The 24,753-nt window shown below is 39.9% G+C and overlaps 1 protein-coding gene and 2 long non-coding RNA genes across 3 annotated transcripts in view; 1 reads left to right on the top strand and 2 right to left on the bottom strand.

The window, feature by feature from the left end:
• st14 (ST14 transmembrane serine protease matriptase) overlaps positions 1-23,232 on the top strand; it is a 28,548-nt gene extending 5,316 nt beyond the window's left edge. Inside the window, exons 2-19 of the mRNA XM_086078370.1 lie at positions 1,938-2,085; positions 2,651-2,808; positions 4,453-4,523; positions 5,695-5,867; positions 7,796-7,831; positions 9,531-9,759; positions 12,885-13,024; positions 13,108-13,211; positions 13,502-13,611; positions 14,749-14,879; positions 15,236-15,340; positions 17,365-17,472; positions 17,564-17,677; positions 18,106-18,225; positions 18,604-18,784; positions 19,420-19,688; positions 21,885-22,021; positions 22,111-23,232. Coding sequence (XP_085934496.1) covers positions 1,938-2,085; positions 2,651-2,808; positions 4,453-4,523; positions 5,695-5,867; positions 7,796-7,831; positions 9,531-9,759; positions 12,885-13,024; positions 13,108-13,211; positions 13,502-13,611; positions 14,749-14,879; positions 15,236-15,340; positions 17,365-17,472; positions 17,564-17,677; positions 18,106-18,225; positions 18,604-18,784; positions 19,420-19,688; positions 21,885-22,021; positions 22,111-22,272 — 2,496 coding nt within the window. The 3' untranslated portion in view covers positions 22,273-23,232. The remainder of the gene's footprint in view (positions 1-1,937; positions 2,086-2,650; positions 2,809-4,452; positions 4,524-5,694; positions 5,868-7,795; positions 7,832-9,530; positions 9,760-12,884; positions 13,025-13,107; positions 13,212-13,501; positions 13,612-14,748; positions 14,880-15,235; positions 15,341-17,364; positions 17,473-17,563; positions 17,678-18,105; positions 18,226-18,603; positions 18,785-19,419; positions 19,689-21,884; positions 22,022-22,110) is intronic.
• On the bottom strand, positions 9,272-13,008 carry LOC147172154 (uncharacterized). Its single transcript, XR_015095366.1, has 2 exons — positions 12,860-13,008; positions 9,272-9,868 (listed from the first exon to the last, which is right to left on the bottom strand). It is a non-coding gene; the product is annotated as an uncharacterized LOC147172154 (long non-coding RNA).
• An 83-nt stretch (positions 23,233-23,315) lies between the features above and the next one.
• LOC147172152 (uncharacterized) lies at positions 23,316-24,299 on the bottom strand. Its single transcript, XR_015095365.1, has 3 exons — positions 24,042-24,299; positions 23,861-23,943; positions 23,316-23,444 (listed from the first exon to the last, which is right to left on the bottom strand). It is a non-coding gene; the product is annotated as an uncharacterized LOC147172152 (long non-coding RNA).
• Positions 24,300-24,753: the final 454 nt, after the last annotated feature.

Genomic DNA, 24,753 nt, shown 5'->3' with positions numbered 1-24,753 from the left:
TAGTGTGTTGATTACACCGCCCTCATGAGCGAGCACTACATCGGGCATACATCTAGTTTCCGCACACACACGCGCGCACAATTTTTCATTTGGTGTCTGAAATCACGTTTTCGACTATATGAATGTCAAATCTTTTGCCTCAATCCTAAACCGGTTTGACCAGTCTTGCAAACTTATGTAGGTTGCTTGTTACTGCATGCTGCGTTTGCAAACTTGCGCGGCACTTGAGATTTTTTTTTTTTTTAACCACACGTTGCGCACTCAAATGTCCAAGGTTCAATCATCTCTCCCAAGCTTGCTTTACACAGCTGTAGCTAGCCAGTAGTTAACACACAGTTATAAAAAAAAAAAAATACCGCTTTACCAAGTACAAGTTGAACACAGTCCAGTGGCTGATTATTATTTTCCCCGCAGGAAGTAATGGATATAATTGGAATTTTGTTCCACGGTTAAATTGTCGCCATCATAAAAACTTTAACTGTGCGGCCATTTTTAATAACATTTTAACAGTCTTGACAGTCATACAAGTTTTGTTAACAACAAAATGGAAAAACCCCAATAAAAGCCTTTAACTTTAATGAAATAGGCGCAAGTTAACACATCTCAGTTTTTATTTATTTTTTTATTGCCAGACGTAAAAAGTAACCACTGCTGGTAATAAAACATACACATAATAAAACAATCTAGCTGAACTTTAATAACAAGCGCACATGGCAAATGCTGGAGTCTTCGCATTTTAAATTCAGCTCATTTTCATCCATCCATCAATTTTCTACCGCTTAGTTTCTTTTTGCTAGCAAGAGCTGGAGCTTATCCCAGCAGAATTGTCACGCCTAAAAGCAAATGGGACACGAAAGATGAAAAATACACTATGACACTGCAAAATGTTTCAGCTGGGGAGGGGGGCAAGCCCAAGTAAAGCTTGGGTGGCCCGCCTGGCCTATAAAGCACTGGGGGAAACCCTGGAGTTGTCATCATGGAGGTGTTTACGGCTGAAGCGCATCTTCTGTTGACAGGCCTCAGTTGCTTCAAGACAACAATCAGTTTCGCTGAACTTTCTGAAATAGTAATAATTCATTACTTGATTATTATCCTCACCCTAACCACCAAAAAATCGATTCGGCAATATTTCGCGATATTACAGCACGCAATTCTCGAATCAATTCGATATGCGGCCGAATCGATTTTCAAACATAAATCTTTTATGGGAATATTCAACAAAACGTCTTACTTAGGGTTAGGATTCACACATTAAGCATGGAATAGTTATATTAATGGAACATTAAGCCTTAATATTTTATTTCAGTGCTGCTCAAACATGAAACAGACTGCAACCTGTTTGTTAAATGCAGTGGCTCAGTTATAAGCCGGAATTTTCAGATGAATAAATACATTTCCATACAAATCTTACAGTGTACATGTACAAGTTTACTGATTAGTATTTTCTAAATTTGAGTAAAAAAATAATAATCGCAACAAGCAATTTATAGATTCGCATCGGGATTAATCGGTATCGAATCGAATCGTGACCTTTCGTGATATGAATCGAATCGCCAGGTACGAGGCAATTCACACCCCTACATACATAAATGTGCACCTTCCACATATTTTTTTGGTGCCAAACCATTTTCTAAAATTTGTACAGTAATATCTTGTCTTTTATGAGAAAGAAGGTCATCATTTTTAGAATAGAGTTATTGTATCATTTTCCACGGCGTGAAAATTGTGAATAGTAAATAAAAACAGTACAATAATGAAAACTGGTTATTCCTTTCCCTGTGGGAACCAATCTGAAGACTAAAAACAACAACAACAACAACAAAATGTATTAAATTATTAATTAATTAATAATTATATCTAATTTTAACGCTTTAATTAAAGCCTGTGATTTTTTTTTTTTTTATGCAAGTTGCTCATATTTCATTTCCCTCCCTCAGGGCCACAGTGACCGCCACGAGCGGATCGACTTCCTAACCAGCAAGGAGAAATCCACATCCAAGCGGAAGCTCGGCGCTGTGATTGGCGTTTTAGTGGCAGTCCTCGTCCTCGCCGCCGTCGCTGCTTTCCTAATTTGGCTTTTTGTCTGTGAGTGCTGTTGAAAGCTTCCCTCATTATATTCCTTCTTATACAGACGTGAAGTACACCTTGCTATGCTTTTATGAATATTACGAGGGCGTTCGTTTTTGCATAAATCAAAGTTATTCTTTGTAAGCTTTAAAAAGGTGTTTGAAGTGTTTACCACGCAGACGTCGGCTCGCGCAATGACAAAGCCAGCATCGGGATCAGTGTTTATACTTGCCGTGAAAGCTCTTTGACGGTTGACTGCAACATTGGCTTGTTTGGATGTTTTTGATTTCCCATTAGCTTTAGCTCAAGTGACAGCGCTGACTCGCTCCTTTTAAAATAATACGAAGGAGGAAAAAAAAGTCAGTTTCCCTGTCATTTCCACATGCCGGTTCTGACAAAAATCCCTCTGAAGTCTTGATTAGCGGCCCCTTGACATCGCAGGCGGTTTATCTGTCCTCTCAACTCGAGATCAATCTGGCACATCTTTCAAAATAGTGTTTTGCTTTCAAAAGCATTCTGTCATCTAAGGCAATCAATCCAAAAGGATGTGTAGAAAGCTCTCCTTTGCCTTCTCGCCCTCAAGTTAAGGATGCCGAAGACGCCACCATCAGCCTGCAGCGAAAACCGTCTGTGCTGGTGTTCAGCGGCCACATGGACATGCCCGACGTCCAATACAAACAGCAGCTGGAGGACACCAGCAGCCCCGAATTTGAAGAACTGGCAGTCAAACTGGAGGCAGTTGTGAGTTTGTTAATGAAAGATGGCGGGAACATTTGAACACCCTTACATATGGTATTTGCCTTGTTATCGAACGAACAATTTTTGAGAATATTGACAAGCGGCGCACATTGCGTGCAAATGGTCGTAGTCTTGCTAACCCCACGCCAACGCAGTTGAGAAGTCATCAATTCAGTCAATATTTGTAGGCCATAACAATAAAACCGCCATGTTCGCCTGATGCAGCGTATTCTTATGCCGCTGCTCAAACCGCACGCCATTCATAACCTTGAAACATCGTCTGCCAGTACCGTATCGTAAAGCAACTTTTTTCCATTGCCTCTGAAAATTGTGAGTTTTCTTGCTAAATTTGACATGATTGAAATGACTGAAAGCTTATTAAATAAACACCGCTGCTGCTACTTACTGGTTACTGGTAAATGTGAGCAGTGATTTGTACAAATTTTGCTTCACATCAGGGTTATAATACAGTCCTGCTCACCCTTCATTTTTTGCATGATCTCGACGATTTCTTCAGAAATCAATTGAATTGTACCAATTTCATATCATCAGGACCTTGTAATTGGATGTCCAAAGTAATTCAACAAAGGAAATTGTTTTTCAACTTGCATAATGTCATTCCAAAGAAAAAATTAAAAACACAGCATGTGCAGCAATAATGGCACCCCTCTTTGATATTGATGGCAGCTTCCAAACGCTTCTTGAACTTCTCCGCTGGAAAACCCACGAATAATTGATGCCAATTGAAATGCATAAAAAAAAAAAAATCTTCCAAAAATGCTTATAAACATGAAATATAAAGTAATGTCTTCTTTCACGGAGCCTATCAATCAATGGCATTATTGATTGATCGGGCAAATTAAGACATTACAGCCGATCACAAATTTTGCATAAAATGCTAAATATCGTCCGATACCGACCCAGCCAATCAGATCGGTGTAAAGTCTACTATAGTCACAAGTACGTACAACTCTCATTTGACTGTTTGACCTTCCTTCTTCCGTGCGGACGTACATCAATACCAAAAAACTACATTCGAAATGAACAAGGAAAGCCCAATATGATATTAAATTGACATTTTTGTTAATTGTTATTTTTATTCAACTAAAATGTAGTTTGTTTTTATTTTAAAGCATAAAAAAAAAAAAAGAGTCATTAACAAAAACTTTTTTCAACTTTAGTTTTAGTAATTTTGTTAGTTTTCATTAACTATATTAATCTCGGTCACATCAAAATAAACAATTAATATATTGGATTATAGCCATGTCTCCTGTCCAATGTCCAGTATGTGTTTTGTACAGTGGTTTACACATGCAGCACATTTAGGGAGAACGCAGGAGCAAAAATTGTGTGTACGCAAATGCGGTTCAGCTCTAAGTAATTGTTCCGCATATAAAACAATAACAAAACAGTTGAGTATCTCTATATTTATTATTTTACCGTCCTCAGTTTAGCTAACAGTGCTAACAGTATTCATTTAATCTTACAAAGACTGATAAGGGGCTAAAGGCAAGACTTCCACAGGTCGGTGTTGTCGTTTGAAAATAATCTGATGTGCTTCTATCAAAATGGAATCGGTGTCTTCGGGGAGTTGCACACAAACCTTCTCCTTTATCTTTTCCTAAAAAATAAATTTTCTCTACACAGCTGGAGGAAAACTTGAAGAAGGATCCATTACTTGCTACATACTACACAAAGTCTGTTGTCACAGCATTCAGGTACTTTTTGTTTTGGGGGGATAATGGGCATGCTGATGGTAGTTATTGCAGAAATGTTCGGTAAACAAGCATTCACACTGAAGCCATAGTGATTAAAATGTTTTCCACGCGTTGTAATGATTCTTATCTCACCGAATCAAACAACAAAATGATGGCCTGGTGTGTTCAGAACAAGCGAGTTAATAACATGTTTGTTTCTGAATTATTTGACGTTTTCTACATCATTGAGTAAAAAAAAAAAAAAGTATTGGCGCTTTAATTATGAGATGTGTCAGAAAAGTTCCAGCACTTAGTTTTTTTTCCAAATTGACATATCTTTTGTCACACCAATCTTGGACCTTTTCTGACACTCCTGATATGTCATGGCACACTTCTTGCTGGTCTATTAACACGTGAGCCACCTGTAGTGCAGTAGTTCAATTCCCACTCAGTGTTGGTGTTAATGTCAGTGTGAAAGGTTATCTATCGCCAGATATGTACCCTGTGATTGATAAGTGACCAGTCCAGGGTTTCTCATTCTGAGATTTCATTGGTTATAAAACATTTGAGAATATTGAATCAAGCTGACTGTATGTTTTATAATACTGTATGTAGTTAATAGAATCGACAGGCGGCAGAGTAGACAATCAAGCCAATGTGGTGTATCAGAAAGGTGATTCATGTGTGTTGTCATTTAATGATTCCCGCACAGCCTCATATCAGGATATGCTCCACCCCCATTCTCTTCCACTCTGTCACTCCAAGTTCACGACAAGCCTCTAAAGGCTGCTATTGTACTTTATGTTCAATCTTTTCAAAGACGGCTTTGATTGCTAAACCCAGTGGATTGGGGGGGGGGGGGGGGGGGGCTCACAAATAAACATTCAAACCAACCAAAGTGATGTTTTTTTTTTTTTTTTTATTGTCTGCACTCCAGCTAGAACTAGAAAAGTAATATTAGTTCTGTGAAACCTCTGGTTCGGCCCTTTTTGGTAGCGTTGCAAAACAGTGGGTGTTGACCATACATAGTCACTGCTAGATGGCAGCATCAGCATGAATTGACACTGGCTAAATTAATTTTTCATCGGTTCTGTCTCCCTATTGGCAATTCAATTCCCAACTAATCAGTGGTTCTGCCCAAATCTTTAAAGTTGCTACTGAATTGCTCCACGTTCTCTCTTGCTTTCCCCAGTGAGGGCGTGATCGCTTACTATTGGTCCCAGTTTGACGTCCCAGTGTCGGACCTCGAGGTTGTGCCTGAGCTCTCTGAAGAGCTGGTGTGGGAGACCTTGGAGAAAGGAATAACGGAGCAGCAAAGAACAAGGACCGTCGGTCAGATCAAGATCGGTCAAATCACGGCCACGTGTAAGCATGACATTTTGCTTTGAAATTTGACAAACACTTTGATGGGATTGACCTGCTGCACCAAAGCCGAATTATTATTATTATTATTATTATTTTTATACGATGGGCAATCTAAAGAGGAAGTCAACCTTAAACATTTCTTGACAATACAATCTTATATGTGACCTCACTAGTCTAAACATGACATTCTAATTAATATTTCATTTGTGGAATTGCAAAATCCAGTCATTTATGTCCATCTCATGGGGCGGCCATTTTGCCACTTGCTGTCGACCGAAGATGGCAGTTGCTCAGGGCTCAGGCAACGACCAATCACAGCTCACCTGTTTTCTGAAGCTAAGCTGTGATTGGCTGTTACCAGAGACTTGATCAACTTTGATATCATTTTCATTCAAAAGCAAGTGGCAAAATGGCTGCCTTCTGATATAGATAAAAATGGCTGGATTTTGCATCTTGACTCATATTCCACTAAAGCAATATTAACCAGAGTACCGTATTTAGACTAGTGGGGCTGCATAGAACATATTATTGTCAAGATTATTTTTTTTTCTATGTTGACTACCCCTATAAATGATGGAGGGGGCCACAATTTATTTATTTATTTATTTTATCAGTGCTTCTTGGGGGCAAGAAAGGAAAATGCACTTCCTAACCAGATTTATGACAAAAATGTAATTTTAAATATGAACAAATATGTGTGCATACCGCCAATATCAGTTTTTATTTTTTATTTTTTAATCACATCATCACAGTATCTTAATACTGTCATGCTCAATTCATGTATAAAAGATCCACCTTTCACCAATATGTTGGGGGGGAAAAAAATAGTAAGTCTAGCTAGGGTAATGCACAATTCTATATGACAAAATAAAGGCTTATATCACAAAATAAGAGTGACTAGACAAACTAAGAGTAACTAATTCAAGACCGTAGCAACTGACAAAATCATCACAAGAGACCTAGCATCTGCCAACATCAACATCATAACAACACAATGTGCCCCATGACCCAACCCAAAACCAGTCACATATGATCCACCCCAAAACACAACACCTACTCACATTGTAGTATGAGGCAGTATATGCAAGTGCAACTAAGCCATTTCTGCAATCCGAATGGTGATATTACAACTTCAAACTATAGTAGAGAAAAAGTACTGTATTTAGAATCCCCTCAATATGTTTATTGAGGTGATGACTTTGTTTGGCCCTGCACTGTTTACTAGGACTTTGTGGAAAGAAATAGACCGGCCGCCGAAAAATAAAAAATTTGCATCTGTGGTCAGTGTCGCAGCTTCCAGTTGGACAAGAAGCACTGCTCTGTGACAGTGCTGTCAGCCGGTGTCAGCAGATATTGAAGACTGTGAATGCAGAGCTGAATAAGCTTGCTGTCGTCTCATATCAGCTTTGCTATTCTGTGCAGTATGCTTTGCATTAGAAGAGTTCTGATGATAAGCCATCTCGCAGACCTCTCTGCTTGTACTCCACCTGAGATTGTGCATTCGCACAGTTTGGGTCCTCTAATGCTATTAGCTGAGGCCCGTTCGCATTATTCTTCATTCTGTCTTCCTGCTATTCCCATTGCATTTGTCCACAACCTGGCCTCTAGCCAAGAGCTGACCTTGTGACTCTGAGGGGTTTGGCTGTCTTAAAAAAAAATTTCTGTGGGTGTGATTTGATGTCCCTGCCGTCGATCCTTAAGCAGAGATGTATGGCTTGCTGCTTTAAGGCAAGGTGAGATGGATCCGAAAGAGCTATACACAGCATCGCCGGGCCTCCCTAAAGGCGGGGAAATGGAACAGAAAATGTGCAAACCTAAATATTTTAGGCCACTACATCAAAATCTAGTTGCCTCCCAGCGTCAGTGGCATATTCCGTCCTTGCTTCATGCTTCTAACTCGCTCTTCCTTCTCTTCTGTCTGCCGCCAGTAACTGACCCCCGAATGGCCAGGAACCCCCGAGCCAGTGAGTACAATCCGTCCCATTTCAATCACTCATGGCTGTCATTTCTGTGTCTCAATATGACCCACGCTGGACATATTTTTTTTTCCAACCAGAGTCAGATTCCGGCCAGTCAGTCACCATGGACCGTGCTTTGATTTATAATTCATGCATGAGCGAGTTTCCCTCATTGCTCTAAGTTTAAACGCAATTATACGTTGAATATTTGTCAGTTTACTTGCAAAGAAAAATGCACATCAGCGGGAAACTGCAAAAAAAATACGATAGAAAAAAATAAATGAACAAGAGATAAATCAGAATTAATCGATAAAATTGTCCAAGCAAGAGCTGTTTCGTAAAGTCTGCCTTTACAATAGTAATAGTCATTAGTGGATACCGATAGCAAGTACCGATACCACGAGTACTTTTGATACGTAAAATATCCCTCAAAAAACAATGACAGTAGTGCTCTCAAAGTTAAAGCGTTAACTCATTGACTAATCACAAAAAATATCGCATTAATCATGTATTAACGCTGATTAATCACTCTTAATTTTGACCGCTATAACTACATGCAACAAAGTAAAGCACTTGTTTGCGTGTGACATTCAGAATATTTGTTATAGTCAAAATATTGGGGTCATTTTTTTTTAAAATTTCATTTTAAATTATGCAAGTAATTAACTGATTAGGAAAAAAAGGATGAAAGTGTGCAAAAATGTTGAAGACGTCCTCATAACATTAAATGTCGAAATAATTAACACAGCAGGTGCTCTTCAAATGTGGCTGGCAAAATGTTTTAATTAAAAGCCTTTTTAATTGATTAATCGTGATTGATCACAATTTTAAAATCTGATTAAAAATGGTAATGTTTGACAGTTTTAAATGACAGGTAATTTTAAAGGGCAAAATAGCAATTTTCCTTAAAATTGCATGAAATTAATGGCAATTTTTAATTCCTCATTTCTATTGGCTGATCGTAAAACGTCCACAAAAGGGCGGCCAATACTGTTACCACCTCTACAAGTACAGATACCTTAAATTAAGGCTAGTATCGGCATTGATGGTACTTGCCCTTTAAATAATAATGCTTAGGCATGATTGACACTGTCTGAAGCATTTAACCTCACAAAACTCATCTTAAAAGTATTAGTAGTAGAGTGGCAGTCACTATTTCCTCTGCCAAGGAGGTTATGATTTACATCGACGTGTTTGTCTTTTTGTCTATCCATTTTGTAAGCTGTTTATTTTCTCATTTTGTTCATTTGCAATTTTCTGACTTATTTATGAATATGTGGGTATTATACCAAGGACTAAGGATTTTCCTTAAATTGATGCCCCTAGCCCCAAAAAACAAAAAAACCCTTATGTATTACTTTTTTGACTTGTGTATTTGATCCAGATTGCATATTTACCCTCAATGTAATAAGAACGAAAATCCAATTGAAAATATTCAGCTGCATGTAAACTATCTGTCAATTTTATTAGGTTGTAGCATGTGGTACTTAACACATACAGCATCATATTGCATTAAAGAAAACAATAGCTCCTTTTAGCTATTAAGGTGGTCGATCATAGTTACTTTTGGTAGTCTGCTCTCTAAGTCCTGTTGTTTTTGTAAAGGCAGAATTGTTTTCTATTTGCTTGTATTGGATGCCTTGAGCTTGTGCAGGTGTAATGGGGCTCAAGTCCGAACGTTATCCAATCAATGTGTGATTCCCAGATGAATGTTTCTTCCGCCTGGAGGCTGAAGAAACCGAGTCCGAGTTTTCATCTCCGGGGTACCCGAGCGGCTACCCTCCGCGCTCCCGCTGTCAGTGGCAAATCCGAGCCTTGGCTACAAACGTGATCACCGTCACGTTTCCTTTCTTCCACGTGGAGGATGACTGCTCTGATGACTTTGTCTCCATTTACGATTCTTTGAGTCCCGATGATTCTCAGGCGATCACAGAGTAAGTGGCGGAGTTCCATTGCATACACACATACAAGGTCACATAAACTTAAATGCTTGGCGGATTAAGGTTTGACATTATGCACCGAGTCTGTTCCGTGGCCGGCTCCCTGCAGAGACATAACATTTAACGGACTCGTTTTACTCTACAACAGCATCAGTACGTCACTTTGACATAAATCACACTCTCGTTTGGACTTAAACCTCTCGGAGCCGGATTTGTTTAATAGGGCTCAACCAATGTTAGTCTAATTTATTTATCCTTGAAGATCAAATGTAGTCCTCCAGCATTCCCAAGGGACAAGCACGAGGAATCACTTTGTATTTGACTGAAATGTTGCACAGGGATTTAGGGATGAAAGCTGTTTTGATGTGGATGGAAAATACGTTCCACTTCATTCCTTTCACTGGATTTGTGAGTACAACATTTTTTTTTCCCCACCCCCTCTATTTGGCCCTGAAGCCTTTAGCGCTGCATTTATTGTTAACTTTCTCGACCTGAGTGAGATTGAGTTGGCCCAAAAAGACCTTCACTTTCAAATCTATGAAGGGTGCCAACCTTAATCCTGCCACACTGCTGTGTGTAATTGCACTTTGTCTGTGGGGGGAAGGATTGGATTCTCAAAACTATAGGCCCTTGAATGCAACACGAGCGGAAACTGCAGGCAATCCTGCATTCAGAATCCACTGCGGAATAAATACATCTAACATGGTGCATAATATTTTCAAAACACTATTGAGCGATCAGTTTTATTCAAGGTGACAGGGAGTTTTATAAGAGCCGTAACGTAACGGGCTTTAAATATGTTATTTGACTGGAGGTACGTGTGTATGGTTGCTCTCATTCGCACACGCACACACACATGCATACACGCGCGCACGCACCTCTATCAAAACTTTTGATTACACCAGCGCCCCCCCCCCCTTGTTTGACTTTGAATCTCCTCCAAAGCAATCTCATCTCTCCTTATTTATCTTTCTCCATCTCGCCTTGCTTATTTATTGATTTATTTTCAAATTAAATCATTTCAATCTTGTTTGCGACATTGATGTTTAGAGTGAAATGACTCAAAGCTTAATGCAAGGCCCTCAATTTCTCCCCGCACACCTTTTCCCGTATAAAGAAAAAAAAGCGCATGACAAAAGCTTTGTGCCAGAATTGCAAAACGTCTCTCTTAACACGGCAGTGATTTTGTGTGACACAACAGAACATGTGCAGTGGCTGTCAAACAATTCTACAAAACCCTTCAAATGCCAGGTTTTTGTGATATAAAAAAAGAGCAGGATAAATCTTTTGAAAACATTTTTTCCAACATAATTTGAACTACATCCTGTGTAAGTCAATTGGGGTTCAGAATTAACCAATCACATTCGAGACTGGTGTTAAATGGGAGTCAGTACACATCTGCCACTATTTCAAGTGCATCTTATTCACCCAAATAAAGTTCACTTGTACTGGTGTGTTAATTTGATCAGACATTTTTAAATTTAGTCTCAGTTTAGTCCAGTTTCAATCACGCTTGTTAGGTTTTATCACAGCAAGTTAACCTCATCCCATTTTTATTTAGTTAACTTTTAGTCGACTATAAATCTAGCATTTTCGTCTTTGTTTTAGTCCAAGAAAAGAGAATTTTATTTGTCTAGTTTTAGTCAACATTTTAGTCTAGTTTTAGTCAGGACAATCATTTTACCCCTGTATATTTTTTTGTTGGCAGATAATGTTGAACAATTCAGATCGGAAACTATTTCACATAAAATGTTCTCGTCTTTTTGATGAAAAACAACTTCACACACAATTACAGTATATCAACAAGTGGCTACTATGGCTCCATGCTACAAACTAGTAACTTAGTCAACAATAGTTAGCTGTCGTATTAATATTATTGTGGGAACATAATAGCTGTTGGATTAACGTTACCTTATAGCTATTATTTACTTTATTTTTATTTTTTTTTACCTTTCACCATGAAACCACCTTCTGTCTCTCACATCTGTTTGTGCATGTTGCACTCGCTAGCTGCGGATTTGAAAGGGTGTGTGTCAGTGTGTCACATGACAGTGTCACAGTGACAGATTACCAGAGACAGGATTCACAAAATTATATAATTTTCGTCTCGAATTTAGTCCAGTTTTTTTATTAAGTGCATTAATTTTCATCTCGTCTTCTTTAGTCGACAAAAATACATACTGATTTATGCTGCATTCGAGGATGGTCGGAAGTTGGATATATCAGTTGTTTTTTTCCCCAGTTCTGACATGAAAGCGTTCGAGGCGAACGTAAAAAAACAAAATGGCGGATAGCGATAAATTGTTTGTTGGTCCTCAAAACTCATTTTGACCTCTTCTCTCAATTTTGCTTCAATTTAATGTTTTTATTTTATTTCAGAAGCATTCCATACAGTTCAGTAGTTCACCGTATAATTTCATTCTGGGAGATAGCGGCACACTGTCACGTACGTTGTGGTACCTGAAGTTATGTTGAATATTTATGAATGAAGAAAGCGATCTAGTTTTATACTCGAGTAAATTGTGTTGTACCATTCACGGTCTGTGTTTCCAAAGGGGTCGCCATTGTAGAGTGATGTCTCATACAGACTGTCGATGAAGTCAGGGTATTTTTTTTTTCGCAGGTGGAATTTCCGAGTTCAAGGGAGGCGTTCCCGTACACACTTCCTGGTTTGAGCTCGGAAAAGTCCGACTTCCAACCATCCTCGAATGCAGCATTAGTCCCGGCTATTTTTTTATTTATTTAGTTTATTAAAGAGCGTTCTAGTTTAATCTAGTCTAGACAAGTTTTCGTCCGGAGAAAAATGTGTATTGACGAGAATATATTTGTTTAACAAAATTAACACTAAATAGTAGGCTTTTTCTTAATTTTTTGGGGGGTAAAACTGACTGCAGGGTTTCCCTCATTGCTTTATAAGCCTGGCGGGCCACCATGCTTATAGTTTTCATTTTGAAATGATCATGGTCTCCTTTTTTATCACAAGAAAAAGGCATTTGAACAGGGGTGTGTAGACTTTTCATAGCCACTGTACATATTTACTACGAATGTATTATTTCACATTATCAGAAAAATAGAGGCAATGAATACATGTTACATATTGTCTTCATTGGGTCCACCAGGCAGTGTGGTCACAGACCTCCCTCGAACCCTCTCGAGGTGGTGTCGTCTGGTAACATCATGCTCATCAACCTGATTACTGACGGTGAGGTCCAGCGGCCTGGCTTTCAGGCATCGTTCAAAGCCCTCCCTAAATCGGAAGGTAAATAAGCACACAAATGATGCCGCCTAGTAGTTTTACGTCCCTGCTGATGTGAGATGAAACAAGTGATGCATTGTTTTCAGTGAGTACCTGTGGCAGCGTCCTCACCGCCAGCACAGGAGTCTTCACCTCCCCACTCTACCCTAGTTTCTATCCTCCTGCTGTGGACTGCAAGTGGACCATCAAGGTTTGCAGCAATGACCCACCCCACCGCCCCCTTTTATGTGAAACGCCGCCCCCCTTCCCGCAGTTTCCTCCTCCTCCATCAGCCTGCCAGAAGAGGAACGCTGAGGCAGCATTATAGAAACGAAGCTGTTCAGTATCTCCTCTATCTTCATCTGTCAGGCTGCTGCCGATGGAGCCGAGCTGCGGCTCATATGCATCCGCTTACAAGTGTTACAAGCTGCATGTTTTTGTGTATGCAGGCGCAATTGCGGTAAATAAGCCTGTAATGACACAAACGCTTCTGCACTCTAGGTCCCCGCTGGGAAAAAGGTGCGTGTGAAGTTCACCCTGTTCCGAATGAAAGAACCTGGGGTGGACGCTCGTGTGTGTCACAAAGATTATGTGCAAGTCATGGGCAAAAAGTAGGAATTCACCCACTACTATATAATGTAATCATACACTCACTGGGCACAACATTAGGTACCTTTATTTTACCAAAATGTAATGGCTTCATCCTTGGCTTTTACCGAAATGTTTCTTATAATTCGATTCCCTCATTTAACTCCATTAGAGTTAAAAAAAATAATAGAAACTACTACTGTTGTATTATGCAGTGCAGTTCATCTCGCTCACGGACATAAATATGGACTGAAGCAAGACAAGAAAACAAACTGTGTCTATGGCCTAGATTGCAGCCAACAATGGAACTGTTATTGACGCCAGCGTCCCCGTCCCGTTGTCGGTGCTACGCACAAGTTTCCATTTACCTATTTGCAAATCCCCACACGCCTTTGTGACTCCTGTATGGCAGGACTGACAAAAGTCACATGTAAAATTTACAGCCAATCAAGAGCCCCGGTGTTTACAGGTCAGAGATATATTACGGATACAAATACTTTTTGCATATTTGTAGATCGAAATACGCATTTGTATAGGGTTTTGGCACAATAATGGCCCCATATGTTAAATCAACATCTAACTGATGAATTGTCAACATAGATCTTGTGATAAATAGGGATGTAACGATAACAGTGATATTGTGATATTACAATATTAGAAATAGCACATCTTTTAAAAAGGCAGGTTGTATTCCATTTGTGCAGTTCTATAGCCTCATCTGGTGGTTAGAGTATTAGTGCAGTTTCATTTTAATTAGGAATGTTTTGGCCACTGTGGACCAGCATTTTTTTTTTTAACATCTTAGTAAAAAAAAACACAGCAACTTTTGGCCCGCTCAGCCAAACACAATATTGTGAATTATGTAGACTATGATACTTTGCGCCGCTGAGCCAATAGGAGCACATGACAATGACTGGCCAAGCCTATTTCTCCGTCACTGCTGTTATTATACTTTATATTGCCAACCTCCTCACAATACCGAGCTCATTATCGTATCGTGAGTTTCAAATCGTGATATTTATCATATTGTGATTTTTGGATATCGATACATCTCTAATTACTGTTTTGTGCAGTACCTACTGAAGTATCCTCTGAGTGTAAACGCAAAATGGCCAACTTTTTATTGTTGTATGAAATATATGATTGGCTTTTTGCACCAGGTATTGTGGCAAGCTTTCCTCTTTGGCTCTGACCAGCACCACTAATACCTTAGAAGTGATCTTCCACTCCGACGAGTCGTACACCGACAAAGGCTTCAGCGCCGAGTACAGTGCCTACGATCCTGGAAACCGTGAGTTAAAAGTCTCTTGAGAGTGAGAAGATTTGCATGCTACTTTGCAGGCAGACAAGACAAAAGCCTTCCATTATAGCGTGGCAGTGAGGTGGCTGCCTGACTTGACAAAGGGTTCGACAGTGCATCAGTGAAACTCCAGCAGTACTGAGCGGTTGTTTTTTTTGGGTCCATTTATTTTTTTTTTTATGCCAGTGTCACTCCGGAGCACTCCACTTGAAAGCCCGCCGCCCTTGATGGCATCTTCACAAATGGATATATAATTGCACTGATCAATGGGGATGAGCGATGGCAACATGACAGTCGTAAACATACTGTGTCACTCCCTTTTTCACTTCGCTTTTGTTCTACTCCAGCTTGCCCCGACATGTTTGCCTGCGCATCTGGTATTTGCATTGCCAAAGAACTCCAGTGTGATGGTTGGAACGACTGCGGCGATATGAGCGACGAGATGAAATGCAGTACGTTTCCTCTCCTAACAATCACATATCTCATGAGTTTCTACAAAGTTGTCTTTGCTTGACAGGGAACCGGGAAACGGATTGTGATTTTCTTACATTTTTAGGTTCCAATTATATCTTGTGGTCATGTGTGTGTGGTGAAGTGGTCCCCAACCACTGATCTGGTACCATGGGGCATTTGGTACTGGGCTTCAGTTTTTTTTGTGGGGACCACTTACAGTATATAGTTTGTTAAAAATCACAGACCTAGCTTAATTGTGGTCTGTTACGGTACATGCCAAATGTATACAAATATCACCTTTGTTTAACTTTTGTAGAAAACAAAACGAGGTGACAAGGTACTACTTCCTTTTGAACATAAGAAAAAACAACAACAGTAGTTTAAAAATAAAAACAATCCATCTCTACTTTTAACGTCACTGCAGAGTGATGAGTATTGCTAACATAAGACCGTAGGGTGCAACTGAGGTCAACTTCATCTGTGTCTTTTTTTAAAACTTTGAATTAGTGTTAATGTCATCAACGAAAACTAAACAAAAATACACAAATTTTTCACCGGACAAAAACTAGACTAGATTAAAACTCTCGTTGATAAACAATTAAAAGGGACTAAATCGGTATGCATTTTCGTAGACTAATGAAGACGAAACGAAAATGTACTTCACTTAATTAAAAACTGGACAAAAATGTATGGACATTTTAGTTAATGAACAAAACAAGAAAAATTATATGATTTTGTAAAATCCTGTTTCTGCTAAACTGTCATGTGACACAGTAACACACCTTACAGACAGGAGGTGGATTCATGGTGAAAGGCTAAAAAAATAAAATAAAAAGTAAATTTTAGTTAGAACGTAACCTTAATCCAACGGCTATAACGTTCCAACAATAATGTTAATCCGACCGCTAACTGATGCTGGCTAATTTAATAATCTTATAGCATGTAGCCGTAGTAGCCACTTGTTGGTATACTCTAATTGTATGTAAAGTTGTTTTTCATCAAAAATATGAGAGAAAATGTATGTTCAATCGTTTTAGATCCAAAATGTTCAACATAATCTGCTGACAAAAAATACAGGGGTTAAATGATTGTCCTGACTAAAACGTTGACCGTTTTTGTTTACTACAACGAGATGAATACAATTATGTGTTCTTGGACGAAAATAAAGACTAAAATGCTAGATTTATAGTCGACTAAATAAAAACAGGATGATGTTGCCTATGATTGAAACTAATAAAGCGTGATTGAAACTGGACTAAAACTCTGACGAAATTTTAAAATGGCGGATAAAATTAACACTACTTTGAATACACTGGGAAACACAATTTTTGTTTAGTTTGAGATGTTATCTGTTTTTAACAAATTTTAGTGTGCAGAATCTAAAACTGATCTCGGTTTTTCCTCTATCGCGTCAAGTTGGTATGCCCTTGGTTACAAGGTTAAGAGAAAAGCCTTAATCAGCACTTCTTACGACAGCTACTCATTGGAATTTTACTTATCTGGGGGGAAAGCAGTGGCGAAAAACCTGGACGTGCTAGAAAAAAAAACGACTACAATTTTGGAATCTGCATGTCAATTTTTGTTTTAATCGGCATCAAGGCTCTGGATAGGATAAGATGGGAAAATAAAGTTCCTAAGCAAAAAAAATGAATCCCAGGAGGACCATAGAATTGTCCAACATGTCTTTTAAAATGGAAAAATTGAGACATGCCCAATAAATTGTTCCACACAGTCTAGGAGAAAATAAAAAGGATAGACTGATGTTACCAGACATCAAATAGCATTTTTTTTAGTCTGATGGTTGATTTCTCTCAGACACTTTCCTCAAAGCGTGTACAGATCTGTTTCCCGGCTTTGCAAATGTCTGCCAACCACCAATATGACTTAACTTTCTACTAATTGTGTTGTTGATGTTAAAAGCTTGACATGTGTGTGAATGTATATTTGGAGCCATTTCTGCCTCAGGCGCTTATTTTTGTTTTCCTTCCTCGTATACTTAAAATGTGACTCTGTGTTCCCCCAGAGTGTGACAAGGACCAGTTTAATTGCCGCAACAGTTTGTGCAAACCGAAACTGTGGGTTTGCGATCGCGTTAATGACTGCGGGGATAGCAGCGACGAGGAAGGTTGCGGTAAGTCAACCAAGCGGATGTTTTTTTTTTTGGTTTGTTTTTGTTTTGCCTCTTCCATGCTACTTCTAATATCTTGGCCTTTTGAATCCAGGTTGCGAGGAGAACGAGTGGCCATGTGGCGATGGCGTGTGCCTGCCTCGGGACGTCGTGTGTGACGCCAGGACGGACTGCATGGATGGCAGTGACGAGGCCTCGTGTAAAACCTGTAAGCGCTGCCGCTTATTTTCTCGCGGCTCAGTCATGCATTGGAAAATCCACAGCAGAGTGATTTATAAGCGAGTCACACGAGCCATTAAGTGCTTCATCCACAGTGTGCCCGGAATGCCGGTTGAGGATTTACAAAGCAAGCTGCCTTTAATGCTTCCTTTAATATATTTTCTCACTATGCACATTTTTCTTCCTGTTTTCCTGTCTTTTTGGTTTACACTTTAGTTTTCCTTATTTTCATTTGTGTGACTAAAGCCCACTCGATACACCTACCTAATCAATGAAATCTCCTCAATCACGATGCATTTTGCTCACTTTGAAGTCTGGCTGATTGCACGGTGTTGTTTTGCTGGGAGTTGTCGGTCGATTTGAATAGTGAATGTGTTTTGATGCGGGCTGCCGCTTGTCCTCACCCGACCGCCGCAGCGCCGGGCATCTGCTCCGCCTTCAGCTTCAAGTGCAAGAGCGGCGAGTGCGTCAACAAAGTCAACGCCGAATGCGACCGCGTCGACGACTGCGCCGACGAGTCGGACGAGGCCAGCTGCAGTAAGTCGTCGTCTTGATCTTTATTTCCCGTCACCATGTTCAGTATTGGGCTGAAAGTGGCTTTAATCTCCCTATTGTCATTTAAAGGAGATTATGAAAAAAGCAGTGTTGAGCTGTGCATCTGACTGTTTAAAAAAAAAAAGCCCTAGGCATTGACTGCTTTATTTTTTTGAGTCTTTGAAAGAAGCTTTTATCTGTATAATTTCTTTATTCAGATGTAGCCGTAGGGTATGGCTGGTGTATGTTCCTACATTTTGATCACGTAATGTGACATTCTGCCTTTTATTAGCGTTCCTAATAGACAGAATAGCTTGAAGGCATCTTGATCTAATTTTCATCATCATCATCATCTCTCTTCCTTCCTCCGCACGTTCCCAGAATGTGGCACCCGGCCGTATAAACTGAACCGGATCGTAGGAGGCCAAAACGCTGAGCTCGGCGAATGGCCCTGGCAGGTCAGCCTGCACTTCCTGACCAACGGGCACGTTTGTGGGGCCTCCATCATCTCTGAAAAGTGGCTCCTTTCAGCTGCCCATTGCTTTGTTAATCACGACCCAGCGTGAGTCCCGGCTATATATACACTTAATGTATAAACACAGAGGGGATCTCTTGTGCATACTGTTATCATGTTTTATTATTCATCACATATTTGACATTTTATCAGATCTCATTATGCACCCTTCTTGGGGGAAAAAAAAGCTTGAACTATGCATAACAGAGGACAAATTATATAAATTTCAAAGTCTGAAAAAGAGCCCCTGATGATAGAGTTAATTCAGAAAAACCTTGGGGGGCCTACATTTACATCTCATTTTGAGGAAGGACACAGCTGCACTTTTAAAAGTGGCCTGTAGGTGGAGCACTATCCACGCTGGACTGCAGAAGGCACTTCAACATAATTGAGCAGAAAGTGGATTGTTTCTGCAGATTTGCACTAAATATTGATATGTGCAGAATAGAACAACATTATTTAATCAAAGTATTTACAAGCCCACAAATGGGAATCACTTATAGCTTTTCCTTCCCAATACATCATCATAAGGAGTGTCGACAGTGCGACGAAACAATGAATGCAAATTGCACCTTGTGAAGACTAATGATGTTTACTTGAATTTCTTGATTTCACAAAGTATTCAATCTTTTCACAGCTTTGTTGCGCTTGCCTAACCTTTTGCATCCTCTTTGCTGAACCAGAAATCGCATTGCGAGCAACTGGCAAACGTACAGCGGCATGCAGGACCAGTACAAGCACGAAAACGTCCAGCGCCGCCCCGTGACTCGGATCATCAGCCACCCGGATTATAACCAGATGACCTTTGACTATGACATTGCTCTGCTGGAGCTCAGCGAGCCTCTGGAATGGACTAATACCATCCAACCCATCTGCCTACCCGCTCCCTCCCACGTCTTCCCTGCAGGCATGTCCTGCTCGGTCACGGGTTGGGGCGCGCTCCGAGAAGGAGGTACTCAGCATACATTGGATGTTCTGCTTCCGTCTTTGCGCCTGCTCTATTTTTAACTTGGGGAATGATTAGGGATGCTTTCGACCACTTTTTCTTTTTACAGACCGATACCAGTACGAGTACTCAACTCTTGAGTTGTCACTGATACGATACCATGTACCAATACTACTAGTACTTTTGATTAAGGATTTTCGATACCACTTTTTACAGAACGATACCAGTACAAGTACTCAAGTCTACCGATGCTACTAGTACTTTTGATTAAGGATGTTCAATACCACTTTTTTCAGTACTCAACTCTTGAGTAGTCACCGATACCAATACCTAGTATAGATACTACTAGAACTTTGGAATAAGGATGTTTGGTACCATTTCCTTTCAGATCGATACCAATACAAGTCCTCAACTTGAGTAGTGTCCGATACGAAACAGAGTACTAATATTACTAGTACTTTTGATTAGGGATGTTCGATACCACTTTTTTTTCAGTCCGATACTGTACAGGTGCTCAACTCTTGAGCACCCACTGATACAAAATACAGACACTACTAGTACTTTTGATTAGGGATGTTTGATTCCACTTTTTTCAGAACAATATCGTACAAGTACTTTCCTCTTGAGTAGTCACAGATACCAAGTATGATACTACTAATAGCCTACTTTTGATTGGGGATGTTTCCAAACAGATATCATACAAGTACTCAAATCTTAAGTAGTTACCGATACGGATACCAATTTCCAATACTACTAGTACTTTTGATTAGTGATGTTCAATACAATTCCCAGAATGATCCCAATACAAGTACTCGACTCTTGAGTAGTCAGTCACCAAAGCACCAATACTACTAGTACTTCACTATATCACGAGTAATTTTGATACATAAAATCCCCCCCCCCCCCAAAAAAAAAACTGACATAATTTTAAGGAAACACTGATATATGCCAATATAAAAAATGTTCCTCAAAATTCCATGAAATTCATGATAATTTTCAATTTTTCTCATTTTCAATTTCTAGTTCCTGATGATAAAACAGTCAGGTGGTATGACGTGAGTGCCTACACCTGCTCTAAAAAAACGTATAAATACGTTGTATTTTAAATATTACCATGGTCCCAAAGACGGATTTATACATATAAAATTATTTTTTTTTAATGCTAAAACATACAGAAGGCTGATGCAGCCTCTGAACTGAAGAGGTCACTTAAAGTAATGGTAGTTATTACAAAAAACGGCCAGCAGGTGGCAGCAGAGTATAAGAGATCAACCAGGGCCATGTTGCAAAGAGCTATTTTCTCACTGTTTTAAACAGATTTGTGAATAATGATGACACTTCTAATGCTAATTACTGCAAAATGGAAACAAATAGAAATATACTTTTTTTTTCTGATGAAAATCTTTCTTTTGGTAGGTTCCATATTTTTAGAACACAATATTCTGTGGGCCTTGCAAAATTAGTCAAAATACAGTAAAACAGCCAGAAGTGAAGGGAATTTCTTCAGTGAAAATGGCTGGGAGTGAATGAGTAAAAAGTGAATAATTTTCCTTAAAATGTCATGAAATTTATGTCAATTCTTAATTTTTTTATTATCTAATTTCTAGTTCGTGATTGAAAAATGTATCGGCCACTTTTGTGAGTACCAATTCCTTGAAATAAGGCCTGGTATCGGCCCGATACGATACTAATATCGGTGCTCGCCCAGCCCTTGTAGTTATTGTACCCATTCTGTACATTTCAGCTATTATTCCCCGATTACAGTTGACCCAGTACTTGGCGCGTACGTGTCCGTTCCCCCACTTTGCATATCCAACACTCATCAAAACTAAGACATTTCACTCCTCCCCCCTGCCTCTCCCAACGAGCGCCTCATTTCAGCCCTTCATCTTCCATCATTCTTCTCTTCCTCTTTTTATCTCTCGCATTTCATCCCGTCCTCTTTCTTTCCTTTAATGTCCGTCCTGCTTCTTTCTCTCTCGCGTCACGCCATGCTTCTCTCCTGCCTCTCTTCCCTCTCATCTCTTTCTAATCTGCTCTCTTCCATTAAGCCTTTCCCCATATCCATACATCAAGACGGGTGCCGCTCCTCCGGGAAGCCTCTTAAACCTTCATTAGCCAACACTAATCCGGCCCATTAACACCTTTGATTTGAGGGGCGAACATTGCGGAGCGCCGACCCCTTTGTCCTGTTTTTCTCAGGTCAAAAGGCGCAGCTCCTCCAGAAGGCCTCGGTGAAAATCATCAACGACTCTGTGTGCAACGTCGTCACCGAGGGCCAGGTGACCTCGCGGATGCTCTGCAGCGGATTCTTACAAGGAGGAATTGATGCATGTCAGGTGAGATTGACGTTCTTCACACGTTCTTGTGAGTGCTCTCGCCGCCAGCGGCAAACTCCGAACCCTTCTTTTATGACCTCGCTCACCAGGGAGACTCCGGAGGGCCCCTGGTGTGTTTCGAGGAGAGCGGGAAGTGGTTCCAGGCCGGCATCGTGAGCTGGGGTGAGGGCTGCGCTCGCCGCAACAAGCCCGGCGTCTACTCTCGCGTCACCAAGCTGAGAAAATGGATCGAAAAAGAGACTGGTGTTTGATCATGTGATGAGGAGGGGGTGGGGGGAAAGGACGTGGAGATGGAACAATGTTATTTTCATTTTTTAATAGCAGCAGACTGGTGAGACATTGCATGGACCCAAACTTTCACATGAATGACTCCAAGCACTTTATTTAGTCCCCCCCCCCACACCCACACTCCAATTATGACACACACATCGGCCACATTGACTCACATCTGGTATTGTAATCAACCTCGGTGTCTTTTCATTGTTTACAAATAAAAATATCCTCACACAAAGATACAAATCTAAAGATGAGTATCATCTGCATTTTTGCAAATTTGTTCCTACTGTTCGACACTGGAGAAATAATTTTACATTTTTGGAGTATTTTTGAAGAGCTTTAATATCTTGTTAATTACTTAATTTGGAGTTTTACTTGCCAAAACAGAACCCTTAATGCTTGTTTATAGCCATCATGTCACTGTCAATAGATTTCTGAAGCAACGTTTTTATATGATTTTAAGTAACGAAATGCTCTGCCAGTTAGGCAACTTTTTTTGTTTTGCTGCAATGTCCAAAGTTGGGAACAAATTGGAAAAACATTTTAACATGTTTTGATCAAAATTCAAAAATCACCAACTCTGATATTCAGTCCCAAAATGATTCTGCTGGACGTAAAATGTACGTAAAATCGTAATATTTGTTTGACAAACGTAAACATCTTTTGATTCATTTTTTCTTTTACAATTTACCTACATGGCTTTTTCATTTGATGGAAATATTACTGTCGGGAGCCTAAATTTGGAATATTATTTATTGAAGGGGGCAAATACTTGTTGTTGTTTCCACACAATGTCACAAAGAAGCCACAACTATTGACTGTTGACAAATATTTTTGTGTGCATTGTACACTATGTGGCAGTGATCTTATGGGCTTGGTTTAGTATGTTTTTATTTTTTTATATATAAAAAAAGTAATTAAAATGTGTTCCTCAATTTCTCGTTGAATTTCCTCTTTCATGTGTAACTATACTATTAATTTCACCAAACGCACTTATGATTAAATATTTTATTTATACCTGTGCATTTCTGACGCGAGCTGATGTGACGTCATGCTACGTGAGCGAGCCTCGGCCACAGGCCCACGGCAACTCTCCCTGTCGATTTGGTTGAGGTTAGATGCATATGCTGCTCTCTCCTAAAAGTCGCTGCGATTAAAGTAAAAAACAAAATGTTACAGTAGATGCGTCGCGTTATGTTGATAAACCCCATTAAAATCTTGCATGTTTTTGGACTTGTGTTGTAGTCACTCTGTAGTATTTTTCAGTCGTCTTAAGAATGACCAGATTTTCAAAAATGAACGTGGGATGCTACAATTAAACTGAAAATCAAATCTAAAATAAATCACCGAATTTTATCGCTAGTCATACTTCGTTAACCGGGTTGGGTAAGTTAGCTAATGCTAAATGCTATCAGTCATGCTTCGTCAACAGGCGTGGGTAAGTTAGCTCATGCTAAATGCTATCTTGGTTGACATTTCAACAGCACTAAACAAGATGTAGCACTCAACATTATCCTTGTGGTATTTGTGATAAAAAATAAATAAAAAATCTTATTATTTTACCTCATGCTGGTCGAGTGGTCCCGCATTGTAACATTGAAAGTATCCCGCTAGAAAGCTCCGCTTGCCTTGAGTATGACCAGTGCCTGCAGTATTAGGATAGAAAGACTACATTTCCTATGATGCTTATACACAAAAAAGAAGGAAGTAAATGTAGTTCTGGTATGACGAAAAACACACCTACCGATTAGATGCAGATGCGAATGATGGCGCAAACATGAGTTTGGAAGTTCACTGTGTGATTGACGTACACATGGCGATAAACGGGACACTAGGATGGGACAAAACAATGGGGTTGGAAGCTCAAACTGGAACGTCTCTGTCAAAACGAGACATCTGGTCGCCCTTCCATTGACAGTTCTTACATTATTTTTTACCTTTAGGAGAACGAGTAAGGATGCCTCAATTGTATGCCGTGCTCGCTTGTTTGTGTACACAGGTGGCCATCCAATAAAGACGGCATGAGACCAAATTTGACTCCGTAAAAAAAAAAAACACACAACGGAGAGGAAAGGTGCACGTGTTACACATGCTGCATTTGTTATGCAAATGCATACCTTGTGAGATATTGTAGAGGTAATGAGCATGTTCCTCACGAGCCGCATGCCTACCTGGGGAACACAGGTGACAAGACAAACTCATATCGTCAATAATACCTGCTTTTGTCACAGCTCTGTCCTATTAGCCCAAGAGATGGGCATGCCGTGTTCCGGGAGGAGCGTACACGTGCAGCGGGGGTTTGTACGATCGCATCTGTCTTCATTAAAAGCCCAGCACCGCTGGGGGAATAGGAAAATCAACATAAGACAGCGCTGCTAATTTACGTATTCATCATTGTTGCTACGTGGGATGCTTTGTTTGTCGCCGCTCTGTAGTGGAGCTGCTCAAAATTCCAC

This window comes from Leptonotus elevatus, chromosome 6, assembly GCF_054856555.1.
Source record: "Leptonotus elevatus isolate MCC_2025b chromosome 6, RoL_Lele_1.0, whole genome shotgun sequence".
Taxonomy (NCBI): Eukaryota; Metazoa; Chordata; class Actinopteri; order Syngnathiformes; family Syngnathidae; genus Leptonotus; species Leptonotus elevatus.
Note: the sequence above shows the minus strand (reverse complement) of the source record. Positions and strands in the feature narration are given on the sequence as shown.